An 18,136-nucleotide genomic window follows, 5' to 3' on the forward strand; every position below is an offset into this window, starting at 1 on the left:
AGACCACAGCATTTTCCTCAACCTCAACTTGGTCTCTGGCTCCTGCTCGAGCTCCGTCATCCATTTTGAAATAGTATCCATGTTTTAATGTGTTTCCAACTTCAAACAAAGTTGTCACTTCAATACTACTAACACATATAAGCCTTCTAACACACTTTATCAAACAGTCACAATGAGATAGATAACCATGAATAAACTAGTACGTTTAGACCACAGCATTTTCCTCAACCTCAACTTGGGCTCCGGCTCCTGCTTGGGCTCCGTCATCTATTTTGAAATAGTGTCTACGTTTTGTCTGGTGTTGTTAACTTCAAACAAAGCCTGGAACCGAAGACGGAGCCTAAGTGAGGTTTGGAAAAAATGCCCTATGGGTAGAAGAACAACGATAAGGAAATGTGCCACAAAAAAAAAAAAAACTTAAGTAATCTACTTACGATGTTATTAACTTCCTGCAGTCACAGAGAGAGAGAGCTAAGGCATATGGAAGTGTACTATACAGTGTCAACAGTTAAATCAATACGCCACTCGACTGTAAACCGAACCGATATGTAGAGAGCGATCCCAATCTACACGTACTTCACCGACACAACTCTGGCATAAATAAAATTCTCCGAATGACAGAGCCACCATTCCCATTCCCCCCTGAAGTTGCTTCCAGTCCGACAACGGAGAGCTGATTTGGCTTGCAACATCCAGAGTGGCCGCATTAAAATTTAAAAAATGGCTATTTTTATCGGCGGTCGGCAGGAAGCTGGCCTATTATTGGCAAGTGAAGAGCTATGAATGTAGACAAATGAGTTGAGCAGAGAGAGAGGAAGGGTGGATAATTCCAGCGGTCATCTTCCTCATCAGAGGATCTGCTCTAGCCAGCCGAGGCCTGGCTTCACTCAATCAGCTCGTCTAGTGCAACAAATATTTCACAAATTGCATTCATGGCGAATTCTTTCTTTTTCTCATCGAGAGGGGGGGGGGGGGGGGGGTGGGTCAATGACTGGACAGCCCCTACCCTTGGTTTTTAGTTTTTACCTTTAATATTTGTGGTTTGTTTATCTCGTTTATACTTCTGTTGTTTATGTGTTTTTGCAACACTCTCCACCATTTGCCCCATTGTATGCCCCCATCAACCGCAAACATTGCTTTATTTTCTTAGGCACTGTTCATAGGGGGGTCCGTACTTGTCAAACTCTGCTTTTTATGGGCCCCCTCCACTTCCATTTTCAAGTGATTTTTTGTTTTGTTTTGCTTTGAATTGTATAAATTGATTTACTAATTCTTTGCCTATATAGTCATTATTTCTATGTTTATGTTTCATTGTTTATCCTGTGTATGGAATGGAAACTGAATTAAATTGAATTGAATAGAAAACCTTTACAGGGAAAGAGTGAATACTTTGTACCGCACTGGATTCAACATCGTCGTTGACAAAACCGACTCTAATCAACTTCTTTCCTGCTCCTATTTTAAACTAGTGTTCTGAAGAACAAAATGATCTATCACTCTCACTCTTTCCAGGACATCTCGAAAGAACACCACGATCTTTAGGTTTTTTTCCCCCAAAAAAATAGCTTGCGAATTCAAACATGTATTTTCAGAAATCTTTAGTATAGGAAACCCCAAAATCTATACCACAGTATGTAATTTAACGTTGACACAAGCGACTAATATTCATTTGTTTCTCCTATAGTGATGTACATACTTCAAGAAAGGTTACAAAGATCCAACTAACATCTATTCAAAATTAAAACACCACAACCTTTACCCTTTTCCCAAAACAAGCATTCAACGAGTATTTTAGAAAACTCTCAAGTAAAAAACCCAACGACATCATCTCAGGCCCCAGAAATGACTGAAATTAATGTCAACACAAACGCCTTGAAAAATAATTTGTTTCTCCTAATTTCTATGAGCGTTCTTCAGAATGACATTTGTTAACAATTATTATGCCATGATGTTAAGTATTTAAAACCACAATGTGGGGGCAAAGTTCAAACACCTGTTTTAAGAAATCTCAAGTCTCAAGTCAAAAAAAACAAAACATTCTTACTCGCCAGTCACCAAAAAGTTTTTAGATTATTTCTGTTGTTAAGCCAACTCCCAAAGGCACTTTTAAACTTGAATGTAGTGCAAGGCAGTTTAATTGATCACTCTCTCTGTCTCTCTCTTCCCAGTAGATATTTAAAAATAAAACGAGAGGAAATGTTGTGAGAAAATTTGCACGATTTGTCGCCCCGGCTGTGGCTATAATTACATCTCGAGAGAGGATTACTCTGCCAAAGTTGGAGAAGTGCCTCTTGGTTCTGCCTCAGTATGTCGGTTGATATTTCCTCCCAGAAAACATACGTGGTCGTGACGACTAAATTTAGACTTTCCAAAAGCAGAGATAATGAGTGATTATTAAGTATCTACGTACATACATGTAGCCTTCGAGAAAGACTCTGCTAGAGTCGAAACGTCAGGTCATTAACAAATTTTTTACAGACATAGGACACAAGTCATGAGGAGGAGGGTGATAAAATACCTTGAGAACTCACTCCGCGGTAGTGAGGTTTATAAAGAGAAGTCCCCTCGATCCACTAAAGCTTAAAGGCAGTGGACACTAATGGTAATTACTCAAAATAATTATCGGCATAAAACTTCACTTGGTAACGAGTAATGGGGAGAGGTTGGTAGTATAAAACATTGTGAGAAACAGCTCCCTCTGAAGTAAGGTAGTTTTCAAGAAAGAAGTAATTTTCCACAAATTAGATTTGAGGTCTCGAAATCAAGCATCTGAAAGCACACAGCTTCGTGTGACAAGGGTGTTTTTTTGCTTTCATAGTTATCTCGTAACTCCGACGGCCAATCAAGCTCAAATTTTCACAGGTTTTATTATTTGATATGCATTTGTTGAGAAACACCAAGTAAGAAGACTGGTCTTTGACAATTACCAATAATGTCCAGTGTCTTTAAGTCCCCATCGATTTTCTACCTTCCGCCCAGGTAGTAGTTAATAAGTCTCCCAAATTTGTTCATTACCACACAATTTAGCGTGCCAACTGAAAAGGCTGCATTATTTTAGGATTTCTGGAAAATGACCAAGTGAGTTATAATACACTCCCTTTAAAAAATGAAGAAAAAAATTCACGGGGGCTGTTCGTAACCTTTCCGAAGCCTCTGATTCGAGACAGTGGGTACAGGGGAAAAAAAATATCAACCAACTAAAGCTGTTAAGTTCTTTAATTAACATACAATAGCGTGCCAACTAAAAAGGCTGCATTATTTTCGGTGTTTTTCTGGAAAGTGGCCAGGTGAGTTAAATCCAGGCACGTTAATCACGACGACACTTGACAAACGAGGCCTTTCTCCATAATGCCAGATACCTCCCTAAAAAAATCTAATTATCCCTGCAGTTCCACATCATCAGGACTGTATCACAACGGACGAAGAGATATACAAAGAGGGGTTAAAAAATATATAAAAAGAGAGAGAGAGAATGAAGGGGGTTTCGAAAAACTCTGCCTTGCATCGCCTGTTTTCATTACCATGACAACAGTAACGTAAACCGAAGGGCCAGTGCTAGAAAATGAAACCGTGTTTTGTACATTTACACTAACAAGTGTATTTATAGATGTTGCTCTGTCTGTCTATCTATCTCTACTGGATTCTCTTTCATTGATACTCAAGGGGGTCGTCAGAAGAGGGGGGGGGGGGTGTTAGGATGGAGTAGAGGAAATTTTGTTAGATAATCTGTTTGATGAGGACATTCCACTCATTACAGGGGGCTGGAGACGCAAACAATGGATGATCAGAACTGAACATCCATTATCCAAAAAAAGGAATTTGTTGAGATAAAGGCACTGGACACCTTTGGTAATTGTCCCAGACCAATCTTCTGTCTTGGTGTATCTCAACATATTCATAAAATAACAAACCAGTTTAGTCGTTGTAATGCGAGAGAATAATGGAAGAAAAAACACCCTGGTTGCACAAGCTGTGTGCTCTCATCAGATGCTTGAATTTGAGACCTCAGCTGATGTCTCTAATTCAATTCAAATAATTAAGTGAGAAAATACTTCTTTCTCAAAAACTGATACACAGATTGAGCCATTTCTCTCAATGTTTTATATTATCAACAGCTCTCCATTGCTCATTACCAAGCAAGTTTTTAATGCGAGCAATTTTATTTTGAGTAATTACCAGTAGTATCCAGTGCCTTTAAAGGCACTGTACACGTTTGGTAATTGTCAAAGACCAGTGTGCTAACTTGGTGTATCCCATCATAAGCATAAAATAACAAGCCTGTGAAAATTTGGGCTCAATTGGTCATCGAAGTTGCGAGAAAATTATGAAAGATAAAACACCCTTGTTGGACGAATTTGTGTGCTTTCAGATATGAATATAAGACTTCTAGCTAGAAGTTGAAGTCTTTTATTATTTTAGTGACAAATGACCTATTTCTCAAAAACTACGATACTTCAGAGGGAGCCGTTTCTCACAATGTTTTATATTATCAACAGCTCTCCATTGCTCGTTACCAAGTAGGTTTTTATGCTAGAATTTTTTTATTAGCAATTACCAATAGTGTCCAGTGCCTTTAATAAGCGTTTGGCTGGAATTTGTTTGTGAAATGGTTGGTGAATCTCACAGCCAGTGAGTTATAATACACTCCCCTTGAACAAATTTTAAAAATTCACGAAGGGCTGATTGTAACCTTTTCGAAGCCTCTGACTTGGGATAGTGGGTACAGGGGAAAAAATATACACAAATCAAAACTGCAGGCCTAAGTTTTGTTCATGTTAAAAATTTACAATAGCGTGCCAACTGAAAAGGCTGCATTATTTTAGGGTTTCTGGTGAATGAGCCAGTGAGTAATAATACACTCCCTTTAAAAAATGAAGACAAAAATTCACGGGGGCTGTTCGTAACCTTTCCGAAGCCTCTGATTCGAGACAGTGGGTACAGGGAAACAAAAATATCAACCCATTAAAACTGTAAAGTTCTTCAATTAACATACAATAGCGTGCCTACTAAAAAGGCTGCATTATTTTCGGTGTTTTTCTGGAAAGTGGCCAGGTGAGTTAAATCCAGGCACGTTAATCACGACGACACTTGACAAACGAGGCCTTTCTCCATAATGCCAGATACCTCCCTAAAAAAATCTAATTATCCCCGCAGTTCCACATCATCAGGACTGTATCACAACGGACGAAGAGATATACAAAGAGGGGTTTAAAAATATATAAAAAGAGAGAGAGAGAATGAAGGGGGTTTCGAAAAACTCTGCCTTGCATCGCCTGTTTTCATTACCATGACAACAGTAACGTAAACCGAAGGGCCAGTGCTAGAAAATGAAACCGTGTTTTGTACATTTGCACAAACAAGTGTATTTATAGATGTTGCTCTGTCTGTCTATCTATCTCTACTGGATTCTCTTTCATTGATACTCAAGGGGGTCGTCAGAAGGGGGGGGGGGGTGAAGGATGGAGTAGAGGAATTTTTGTTAGATAATCTGTTTAATGAGGACGTTCCACTCATTACAGGGGGCTGGAGACGCAAACAATGGATGATCAGAACTGAACATCCATTATCCAAAAAAAGGAATTTGTTGAGATAAAGGCACTGGACACCTTTGGTAATTGTCCCAGACCAGTCTTCTGTCTTGGTGTATCTCAACATATTCATAAAATAACAAACCAGTTTAGTCGTTGTAATGCGAGAGAATAATGGAAGAAAAAACACCCTGGTTGCACAAGCTGTGTGCTCTCATCAGATGCTTGAATTTGAGACCTCAGCTGATGTCTCTAATTCAATTCAAATATTTAAGTGAGAAAATACTTCTTTCTCAAAAACTGATACACAGATGGAGCCATTTCTCTCAATGTTTTATATTATCAACAGCTCTCCATTGCTCATTACCAAGTAAGTTTTTATGCGCGCAATTTTATTTTGAGTAATTACCAGTAGTGTCCAGTGCCTTTAAAGGCACATTACACATTTGATAATTGTCAAAGACCAGTGTTCTAACTTGGTGTATCCCATCATAAGCATAAAATAACAAGCCTGTGAAATTTTGGCTCAATTGGTCATCGAAGTTGCGAGAAAATTATGAAAGATAAAACACCCTTGTTGGACGATGTGTGCTTTCAGATATGAATATAAGACTTCTAGCTAGAAGTAGAAGTCTTTTATTATTTTACTGACAAATGACCTATTTCTCAAAAACTACGATACTTCAGAGGGAGCCGTTTCTCACAATGTTTTATATTATCAACAGCTCTCCATTGCTCGTTACCAAGTAGGTTTTTATGCTAAAATTTTTTTATTAGCAATTACCAATAGTGTCCAGTGCCTTTAATAAGCGTTTGACTGGAATTTGTTTGTGAAACGGTTGGTGAATCTCACAGCCAACAAATGGCAGATTGGGATTAGATTCAATCTGCACGTACACACAACAAACAACCTGATTTAGGGGTAAAAAAAAATCAAGGCAAATATGCTGGATAATCAGTACTCATTATTTAAAAAATGCAGATCATATTATTCTCAATTTTGAGTGAGCTCCAATCTAAATGTCAAGACCCAAAAGAAATTGGCTTTTCAATCAAACAAAACCAAACTGAAGCTTGAGGGTCAAAGTAGGCTTTTTCCAATATAATGACAGTTAGTATCCATTACTACTAAATGAACCCTGGGAACAGGACAAAAATTGAGGTGGGGGGCGGGGGTAGAATCAGAGTGGCCAACACTTGTATCATGTAATCATTATCACTTCAGTGCCTAATTTCATAGAGCTGCTTAGACACTGGACACAATTGGTAATTGTCAAACACTAGTCTACACAGTTGGTGTCTTGCTCTATGGTGTATCTCAACATATATGCATAAAATAACAAACCTGGGAATGTTTGAGCTCAATCGGTCATCAAAGTTGCGAGATAATAATGGCAGAAAAAACACCCCTGCACACGAAGTTGTGTGCTTTCAGATGCTTGATTTCAAGACCTCAAATTCTAAATCTGAGGTCTCGAAACCAAATTCGTGGAAAATAACTTCTTTCTCGAAAACTACGTTACTTCAGAGGGAGCCGTTTCTCATGTTTTATACTACCAACCTCTCCCCATTGCTCACTACCATGTAAGGTTTTATGCTAATAAATATTTTGAGTAATTACCAATAGTGTCCAGTGTCTTTAAAGCTACATGTAAGTAAGACAATAGGCTTTTTACCAACAACTAAAGTACAAGGGCTCACCTACTTACCGTGGTGTAGACTTATAGACTTTTCAGCCAATTTAATCACAAATTTTCTGATTTTTTCCAAGGGTCCAAACATCAGCAATCAGAATAAAGTACAGTAGGATAATATCATGTATAGTGTTGTAGTATTCTCTGTAGACAATAACAGACCTCTTCAAACTTTAGACAACCACTACTTAGTGAGTCGTTCAAATAAATACTTGATTGCTTGGCACCCCTGAACAAAAGGCATGACAGAATAGTGAGACCACCAACATAGGGCTAGATAACCCAGTTGGTAGAGCGCCGAAACGTTAATCTGGAGATCGTTGTTCAAGTCCCACTGACTCTAGTAAATTTTTCGTTGTTAAACCTCAAAGTAATATTTGATTGCTTACAATGGCACATAGTTTGCATACAAGTGTATTTAACAGCCCTTCCATGCCAAAACATGGTGTGTGTTTTTTTTTTATAGAAAACCATGAGAAAACCTTGTATAGAGATATTTACCATTATGCCATAAATCGGGATGAAAGTGTAATAAGAGGCCGAAATATGGCACGTTTTGTGTACATGTACGTAGTATGCTTTTAAAACTTTAGGAATAGAAGTAAAAGACCTACAATTTACTAAGAAATGATCTTATGAATATAAGAAACCAAAACTGTTGAGTTAGGCCATTTTGGCATGCAAGGGTCGCACAGTTCAAGGGTCGCACAGTTCTACCTACAATAGATGTGGAGCTGTATCTTTGAGTTGTCTGTGTACATACAAAAGCCATTTGTAAAATGTACACAACCATGATTCAACCAGGTACCTTGTGTAGGCCTACATGTTTGCACAGTGTCAATCAGTAATCAAGGGCTGCTTCCAAGAAACTCAACAAATCAAACAAACAAAAGACATTCCAGTTATTTTGCCGACGCCTGCCCGTGCGATTTCTTCTTTTGACAAAAATACAACACAGAGTAATAATGCAGGGAGGCCCCATGCCAGGTGTGTGCCTCAATCAAGCAACAACAACAGAAAAAAAAAAACACCAAGAGCAATGAGTCATTTACATGTAAGATCTCCACTGAAAAAGTAACAAGGTCAACGATATTTACTTGGCAAGAGCCTCATGAAGTTGATGTCATCTCTTGTAATAACCCCCACCTCAGCTCTCGCTGGCCACTCACAAATTTCCTGTTTTCTAGAAGTGATGCTGACGAGGTAACTCCCACATCAACACTCCGCCCACATTTCCTTTTTTAAACCTTTAAAGGCAGTGGACACTATTGGTATTAACTCAAAATAATTAGCATAAAACCTTACTTGGTAACGAGTAATGGGGAGAGGTTGATAGTATAACACATTGTGAGAAACGGCTCCCTCTGAAGTGATGTAGTTTTCGAGAAAGAAGTAATTTTCCACGGATTTGATTTCGAGACCTCAAGTTTAGAACTTGAGGTCTCGAAATCAAGCATATGAATGCACACAACTTTGTGTGACAAGGGTGTTTTTTTCTTTCATTATTATCTCGCAACTTTGACGACCAATTGAGCTCAAATTTGCACAGGTTTGTTATTTTGTGCATACATGTTGAGATACACCAAGTGAGAAGACTGGTCTTTGACAACTACCGATAGTGTCCAGTGTCTTTAAATTCTAAATGACAAACAAAATACTGTGGGAAAAACCACTGTACAAACGAATAAAAAAAATTAAAAAACATGGGCAAATGATCTACAAGAAAACTTTGACATCAACAGTTTGTTTCTTCTTTTGGTCCAGAGTGGAAAACGCTCTCAGAAAACCTGACATCAATCAGGCATGAAACCTTGCAATTGGAACAAAAAGTATGAAAACATTATTGAGTACGAAGGCTTCATTTAAAAAAATTTACATACAGCACATAGGTTTTTATAGGCTTTTCAGGCAATTTAAAAACAATTGCTGAATTTTCTGAGGGCGAGGAAAAAAAAAAAAAAAAAAATCAAAATAGGATGAATATTATGCATGATAAATTTGACATGCGACCAAGAACAACATCAAAGAAACTCCAACGTTATCTCTTCACCCCCCCACCAAAGAGGGGTGCAGACGCAACTATTGATCATGTTAAATCATACCTTTGTAAAAATCAACTGGTCACCTCCTCCTAAGAATGGGTACTCCTGACGAAACCAAGTATCGTATTAAGATTTGTTTACAGCACTAGAGCTCAGCAGGGATTTTCTGATGACAGCAAACACAACCAATCACACCCAAGCGTCAGAGAAGAGCGTCGCAAGCAAGTGAAGAATAAGAAGAAGAAGGAAAAAACCTCTCTTCAATAAGACGTGCGACAATGACAAGGAGAAAATATCATTAAGGAACCGAGGGACTCACAAGCGCCTCACTAACGATGGGGTCCGGATCAATGATGAAGCTCAACGTACGTACATGCAACCGGTCTCTCCTCTCCAGCTTGCAATTGGATGTTTGCGTCGGCCCTGCCGGCAGAAACCCGTCCGCCAAGAAACCAGAGCCGGGGAAGTTGCAGCAGCGTGATTTGTGTACGTGCACAAGTCATGCACTCAGGATGATCAAGCTTAGCTGTGGGCACCGAGCTATAAATAGGACGGCTCTGCAGTTTACTGTCCCCGGGCAGGGATAAAAATAGACATGATTGGACCGCTTCCTCTCTACATAGCTTGTTGGGTTAGAGAGAGATATCTGGAGAGATGTAGAGCATACAGCCAACGAATCGGAGAGGGGGGGGGGAGGGGATGGAAAATAACCGACGTTGGCAAAAACATAGTTGTTTGTTCATTGTGGGCCGTGCGTTGAGGGTTGGTACAATGCGTTTTAATTGCGTGAGTCAGAAAACAGGAATATTCCATTGTGAAAACAACAGCTTGGATACAAAAACATCCTCGGCGCAATTTTCCTCTGCGTGTTTTTCCCAAAGGGGTAGACCGAGGAAGACTTAATACATGGGTAGTCTGTGGATCAGTGAATTTCTCTTTTTATTACAAAGCTGTATTTAGCATTTGAACAAATTTGAAATTTTTAAACAAAGCTGTGTAATTAGCAAACAAATTGGCAAAGCACTGAAAAATCTTGGTCACCGGCCAAAACATAGGCCTAATCTATAACTTGTAGTACGTCCCCGCTTATTTGGCTTGGCAAATTAATTTGTTCAGCGGCAAGTTTTGTTTGCTTTAGCAGCAATAAAAATAAAACAATTAAGTGCACAACAGGATGCAATATCATAGAACAATTACAGCGCAAAAATTAGCAGGAAACCAGTCACAGGCTGACGACATGACTGAGTGATATGGTATTTGTTTTGGATGGTAACCTTATTAAAAAAAATGTTTTGACTTCAGATCAACTTCACAAAATCTTGGGACACAACTATTTATCATGCCCAAGATTTCACACTAGGACTTTAAAAACCAAAAATAAACACCAAATTAAAACAAAACAAAAATTCTGAGGACCTTGTTCAATTCAGCGTGCTTGTGATAAACTTCCAAAATTGGGGGCCAGATTCCCCCTATAATTGTAAGTTTTTTAAAATCTGGAGAAAAAGCCTACGTACATGTACGTACCTGCAACAAATTTGTCTGTAATAACAACATTCTCAAAATTGTAGACGTGATTATTGCACGCAATCGATACGTCAATCGGCAAAACATGTCTAATTTACTTGTTTTTTTCCCCACGAGTTTAATTAAAACAGGGTATACGACAACAGCTTCTAGTCCACTCGTACATTAAAAAATACCTTGTACATGTCTATGTACAGGTGGTTGGGCTAACCGAGTCTGAGATCATACATAATGCATGTGTGCAATTCTACATGCATTGCAAATAAATTAATGAAACCAATCCATTTTCATTGACTTTAACCAACGAGGATACAAAATAATGACGCCATCAGCTGCACGGAGTATAAAAGTTCCAACCTACAACGAGAAGACTTTGCTATTAATAGACGCAGCTCTATGCATTATGAATCTTCAATAACAGCCCCCATCCACTGCACACTGGATCCGTCTATTTATAGGCGCCGAGTAGAGCACGAGTTTTAGACAAACACAATTTCTTGCGTGACCAAAAATAAACTGAAATGAAGACGGGTCTATTTTTGGGAGCGAAGGATATTGAAAGAGAGAGCTGCGGGGAAGAAGACTGAACGAAAGAAGGGGGGGAGAGCGGAGACTTCCCCGCTCCGTTGTACAAAAGGATGGGTTTGATTTACGCAAGTCAACACTTAGTAGACGGGTTTCCTAATAGAATAAGGGGAGGTGTAAGTCAAAACATGTGGGAGGATGAGGGACTAGACACAGGAAAATCCTTCAAGAAAAATACTCTTTTAGACTTAATTAAAGAAGAAGAAGAAAAAATAGCAGGCTGCTTTTTTTAGGAGGGGGAAATGTTTTTTCAGACAACCTCAAACATGTAGACGTACAACCACACACAGTTTAAAAAACATGTAGGGGTGGTCAAACTCTAACAATTATCTAGCTATACAAAAAAAATTGTTGAGGGGGGGACATGCAGCAATTATTGACCTCGCAATTTTATTAAATTTGGTAAAATCATTTATTTTTTGTCAAGACAGTACAATAAAAGTCACATGTGGAAGTTTCAGTTGAATACAGTCATTGTTTTTGAGAAAACAGCAGACAAGTTTTACCAGGACATTGAATCGATCCACGTCTAGCGATGCGACAGCGGGTACCAAACGCATCGCTGATCGTAAAGAGGGCAGCATTCAACAGACACTATGAAATTTCCCAAAGTTGTCTGCAGGTGATCTTTGTACAATACTTTTATTGATTTTGCATGATGCTTACAACCAGTACCTACTACAATATACAACAAGTAAGATTTGGAGAAAAAAAATCACACAATTTCTTGTGTAATTTCATACCCAAGTATGACCCTAAAAAAACCGACATGGGTGACTGTTTTGAGCAAGAAGAGTACATTGTTTTGTGACTCTTAAGCACCAAAGGGGAGCTAAGCACAACAAAATCATACCAGAAAATGGTTACCAGCCAAAATACAATTCCTCTAGCGCACAAGCTTGCTGGTACAATCCTGCTAATTGTTGCTAAACAGAAACTTTGTAAGCAATATTTTCTGCTTAATCAGCTCTTTGAAATTGAGCCCCGATTACCAATTAATCAGCCCCCCCCCCCTCTCCCACCTTCCATTATTCCTAGAAACATGACAACTGTAAACAAGTGTTAGAGAAAACAGCTGATGTCAGTGTTATAATCTTGTTAATCCCATACATCCTACACACATGAACGCGTGTTGCATAAATATTTCCATGTTCACGTACACTAATGAGTGGTGTACAAACGCTTCCATTGGGAACATAATATGATGTTCATGTACAGGGAAAGATGTCAGATTGTAGCGTTTAAAGTCAAGCTGTCGCTGTGCTACATGAACAGTATGATACAGTACATGTATGTACACAAGGCAAGCAGTTGAGATCATGTAACTTGCATTTATGTGATGTACATTGTGTTTGTGAAACAGAAGTCATTTAGCTACACGTATAACAGGCATCACTTTTTGTTCACTTGATATTTAGCCTGATGCTACTGTATGATGTGATCTGAATTGGGCCCCTCTGTACCGGCCCAATTTCAGTGTTTTTTTTTTTTAAAGAAACGAAGAAAATACTTCTTAAAAAATCCCTGCTTAACAATGAGCAGTGCGCTTGGTGGCAGCAGAGGCGTAGAGCCGTCATGTGGGGGTGCACAAGACTTTGGCCCTTTTCCAAGCGACTGGTATTGGCTTCAGGCTTTGGATTCAATCTTTGGGGCTTTGAATCCGCGAGGCTTTGGCTTTTACCAATCATAAATTGTACACGTCACATGGTATTTTGGCTGGTAACCTTATTCTGGTTAGCATAATTGTGCTGTTCTTAGCCGGCTCACTTACTTGTTTTGTAACTTGTTTGTGCTTTTGAAAGCAGATGAAATTAGGCCCAGTAGGACTTGAATTTCAATATTGATGGGGCACAGCAATTTTCCTCTGGTTCCAGGGCACTTTGTGTGAGGAAAATGCTCTACAGGGAAAATTGTATTGATGGGAACTTTACAAAGGCCACCACAGCAAAAGCACAGGGCACAGCGTCTCAAAAGTCTCCCATTGTTGTGGGTGCCGTAGTTTGATTGAAGGCCTGTGCATGCCTGTTATTTTGCTTTTGAAAGAGCAAGAGCACCAAGTTGTTTTCTCCTCGGTAAATTGCACCTCTGGGAGGAAATTGTACTTAGACTAGTTCATGGGGCAACGAGGCAATGATATGGGACAGCGGAGGCAATTGCCCCGATAAAGTATCAATCAGGCCTACCTGTACCTACTATGCTTTTTTGAAATCATCCGTCACACTGTCAAGCGATCAAATGATCTATTTTAAAGATGCTATGTCAAATTTACCTATTGAATTTTAAATCAAAATTTTTGGGTCAAATCGGCCAAAAATCTGACATACATGTAGCATCTTTAAAGTTCAATATCTTCAGTGTGGGTTTCATATATATATATCAACAAATAACTTAGCACCATGCCAATTTTTTTCAAACAGAGACCCCAAAATGGCGCAGAATGTATTAATAACAAAAAGAGCGCACGCTTCCGTCCTTGCCCTTTCCATAACAAAAACGAAAGTCAACGAACTTCAAAAACTCATCTCACAGTTTAACATCTCCGAAATGCGTGTAAGACAAAAATAACCCAAGGTTGTTACTAACCCGCAATAGATTGATTGATTTTTCCTTTTAATTGGTTTTCCACCATAAAGCCTCTTCGCCTGAGGGTGTGAAGAACAATAACTACCACGGGGTAAACCCCCCATCCCCCATGACAGAAATCATCCCTTATAGCAATGTAATTTGCGAGGGCTGTATGAAACTGAAAAGAGGACTCCCAGTGGACAAGTTTCTTAAACTCGCCTGCGTTCATGTCTTGCTTCAATAGAAACGACTGTACATGTAAGTTTTTATTGCAATGTTTTTATTCTATTAACAAAAAATTTTTTTTTTGGGGGGGAGAAGATCTCTTATCAAAATTGAACAATCAAAATGTGCAGAAACCTGAAAGAGGAATCCAACTAAATGAGATTGGATTCCACTTGGCAAAAGAGGGCGCCAAACAAGTACAGTAACTGTAGTCAACAACAAAATTACTCACAAAAGTTGCATCCTTTACAGAATACACCAAATGTGCCGACAAAGAACACAAATTGTTCCACAAGCAGACTCTGTTAATAAAAAGCAAGTAACAAAAACTTAGCGTTTCTGGATTGTACTCTACATACTTATGCTGCACCCTAAAACTTTGCAAAAAAGTCAGGTACCTGTTTTGGTACGATGAAGATCAGTATTCACTATTTGTATACATGCAGACATGGGAACGCATGTTACCACGGTGGCCAGATAAAAGGTCGATGAACTTCCCTCGTACCTGGTCAAATTAGGCAAAAGCGACAAACAAATCCATACGGATGCAGAAATGCTTGGTGTCGGATATTGAACATGATGAAACGCCACAGGGGGCATCTCTCTACTCTGTTTGGACATTATCATTAAAAATAGAAACAAGTGTTTTGGTTTGTTTTTTATCTGTCACAAAAGGATGGCTCCGGGCTGGACAGGTGCAGTGACATATTACAAACAAAGGACAGCGTGTCGCATCCCTAACATCATTAACGATATCTTTACAGATTTCTGTCAGTTATTCATAATACTTGTAAGATGAATTGAATTATTTTAGTCATGAAAATAAATAATAGTTTATAAATGATACAATATTGTATGTCAATTCTTTGGACAGGCTTAAAATATATGTGAGACCAAATCCTCAATCACCACACACACTTTAAATAGACCTTTTTATGTATTGGCGTCATCAAGTCGATATTGAAACAATGGTAGCGCAGAGATTTGTAGGCGCAGCCATACGGTTGGCCAATGAATAACCTCTTTAAGACTAACTGGGTTGTTTTGACAATGTGTGTTCTGCACAAACAATTCAAGATTAGTTCAACTTTGAAGCTTCAATCGAGAAAAACATGGGCAGGCCTCGATCGTAACAACAACGGCCCACAGAGATTGCCGTGGTGCCCTGTGCTTTTGCAGTGATGCCCTTTGCAAGGTTTTCCTCATAGAAGTACTCCTCACCAGAAGAAAATTGCTGTACCCCTCCAAGAGCCAAGTTCAAGGCCTACATATACATCTTATGTAGGTGATTGGTCGGGGTCTTTTAAAATGCTACTCACTTACTTTGACATTATTTCGGACAATAACTGTGTATGACAAGACACAGCCGTAACTGTATCTAAAAAAGAAATTCTCTCACCTTACACTCAAAACCACTACCTACAACAATTTCAACCAAACTTCTTCATACTTAACAGATTTGACAAAAAATACTCACCCCTTGGCTGAGACATCTTCAAGACGCTGCCTCAGAATCTTCGCAATCCAACAAAACAAAAAGACGCCACAGGAGCAGGTCAGCGTAAAAAAAAAAACGCAGAGTGTTTAAGATGAAATTCGTCTCTCACTCTTTGTCTTTCCCCCGTTTGTTTTTGACGAGATTAGCCAATCTCCTTAGTGCTTCATCTCAGGCTGAACGCTCTCTGGAGGACCATTTCACTGCTCTTTGGAGATTACGCTGGTGTTGTAAAACTGCAATGTAAAAAAATAAATAATAATATGCAATGTAATTGTAATCGTTCAAAACGAAAAAGGGAAATAACCAATCATCCGTGGAATACATTGAATCATTATCTGACAGCAACTGTAAGAATCTGGCTCATAATTTTAAAAGACTGGCTTCAACGGAATTATGGCAACAAGTGATCTGTGCTGAAACTCATTTAAAATGTTTACAATCAGTAAGAAAACCGAGGTCACTTGAAACAAATTTTAATTGTAAAAAAAAAAAAAAAAATTCACAAACATCGTCATTCAATGCTTTTCAGAAAGATTTGTGGAAAGCGCCGTTACGTCATCACCCATGTTATGTAATTTGTGGGAGCTCCGTTTTGTATCAGCCATTTTTTTTCTTTTGCAACATGGGGAACTAAGAAACATCAATTTGAACGACAAATTGTCATTTTGATTAATGCCATCGATGGCAACAGTGTAGCTAGTTTGTCAAGACCTTGACGTTAGGGGCTTATTTACTGATAGATGAAGTAATGTAGTTTTCGAGAAGAAGTAACTTTCCAAGAATTTGATTTTGAGACCTCACATTTAGAATGCGAGGTCTCGAAATCAAGCATCTGAAAGCACACAACTTCGTGTGACAAGGGTGTTTTTTCTTTCATTATTATCTCGTAACTTCGACGACCACAGGTTTCCACAGGTTTGTTAATTCCCATAGGTTTGTTATTTTATGCACATGTTGAGATACACCAACTGTGAAGGCTAGTCTTGACAATTACCAATAGTGTCCAGTGTCTTTAAATAGCACTCCCGTTTCCCCACTAAACTTTCTAACCGCCACACCCTGAAATCTAAATCGACATTAGTCTGACCCCTTTTTGGTTACACTGAGAAGTAGTAATGACTATTGCTGACGGCATACAGGTAACATGACCAACATGGCTGTTGCGTTATAAAATACTATTGCAAACAATGACAACAGAAGGGAAAAACCTGTTCACTCTCTGCCTATCCCCAATGTCAAAAGCCACAGTCTATTTTAAAGCTATTGATGTCATTTCTCAAGGAATTTCACAAGACCACAGGTTGTAACAATTGCGGATCTTGCAACTCACAAAATATCACCTTACATTGTGGGTCTCAAAGATTGTAACTGCACTTTGTTTTATGTGTTTCTCAGTCATATGTAGTACATTATCGCAAATATGACGCGATATGTACGTGAACATTTTACCTACATGTACAGTATGTACAATGTACACAGTTCTGACCGACCCACCCAAAATGGTTAACTTCAAATTTATTTTTGCAATTTTTTTTAAATTCTGAATCATTCTTTCAATTTTCAATTATTTTATTTGACCCTCGCAATCATATTTTCTAGGGAAAAAGACCGAATCATTCAATAAACCCATCTGTGCCAAATGGCCAGTTCTTTTAAATGTTCTGCTGGCTTTACCCCTTCTAAATACACTGCACTTTGGAACTCCCTGCCTGTATCTTATTTTCAAACTTCTTGCAATCTATTCCAGTTCAAGAAAAATATGAACGTCTTATTTGTAGCCAGTACCTGGCCCAATTTCATAAAACCGTTAAGCACGAAAATTTGCTTAGCCTGAAATTTCTTCCTTGGTAAAAACAGGATTACCAACCAAATGTTCATTTGTTGCATATTGCTTGATACTGGAATTCAGCTGTTGTTTGCTAAATCCTGAAAATCATGTGGGCATTTGGTTGGTAATCCTGTTTTTACCAACTGACCAAGGAAGAAATTCCATGCTAAGCAAACTTTTGTGCTTACAGGCTTTTTGAAATTGGGCCCTGGAGTTGCCATCCACCCAGCAACTTGCATTTGAACAATTTTAATGGAAAATTCAAACAAGGGTTTTCCTACAGATACACGTATCCTGACAACACACCACTGTCCCTCGCATCCTGTAGTCCTATTACATTTGTACATTGTTCCTACTTGTGTACAGGCAGGCTGCAAAGTCCAAACACAGTACATACACATGTAACAAATTTAATTTAGCAAAACATAATTCAGAGTGAAAATTGAACACACACACATTTAATCCAGCTTCAACAATTACTTGTGCATCTCTGTGACTTCTTGGAAAAGGGGAAGTTTCAGCAGATGATGAAAGGCTACATACAACATGGCCCCCCCCCCTACCACAACACTAAACGGAAACAGGAATTAGGGCATTAAAGGTACATTCATAAATACCCGACAGTTTCGCTATTCCTATTGGTG

General features: G+C 38.7%; 1 protein-coding gene across 4 annotated transcripts in view; it reads right to left on the reverse strand.

Moving 5' to 3' along the window:
• LOC117299854 (histone deacetylase 4-like) overlaps positions 1 to 18,136 on the reverse strand; it is an 82,857-nt gene that overhangs the window by 43,647 nt on the left and 21,074 nt on the right. For 3 of the 4 annotated variants that reach the window (XM_033783413.1, XM_033783415.1, XM_033783416.1), the window contains exon 2: positions 15,644 to 15,897. In XM_033783413.1, coding sequence (XP_033639304.1) covers positions 15,644 to 15,659 — 16 coding nt within the window. In that variant the 5' untranslated portion in view covers positions 15,660 to 15,897. Of the gene's footprint in view, positions 1 to 9,324; positions 9,739 to 15,643; positions 15,898 to 18,136 lie in introns of those variants that run through there. The other variant, XM_033783417.1, reaches the window with a different exon arrangement.

This window comes from Asterias rubens, chromosome 15 (assembly GCF_902459465.1).
Source record: "Asterias rubens chromosome 15, eAstRub1.3, whole genome shotgun sequence".
Taxonomy (NCBI): domain Eukaryota; kingdom Metazoa; phylum Echinodermata; class Asteroidea; order Forcipulatida; family Asteriidae; genus Asterias; species Asterias rubens.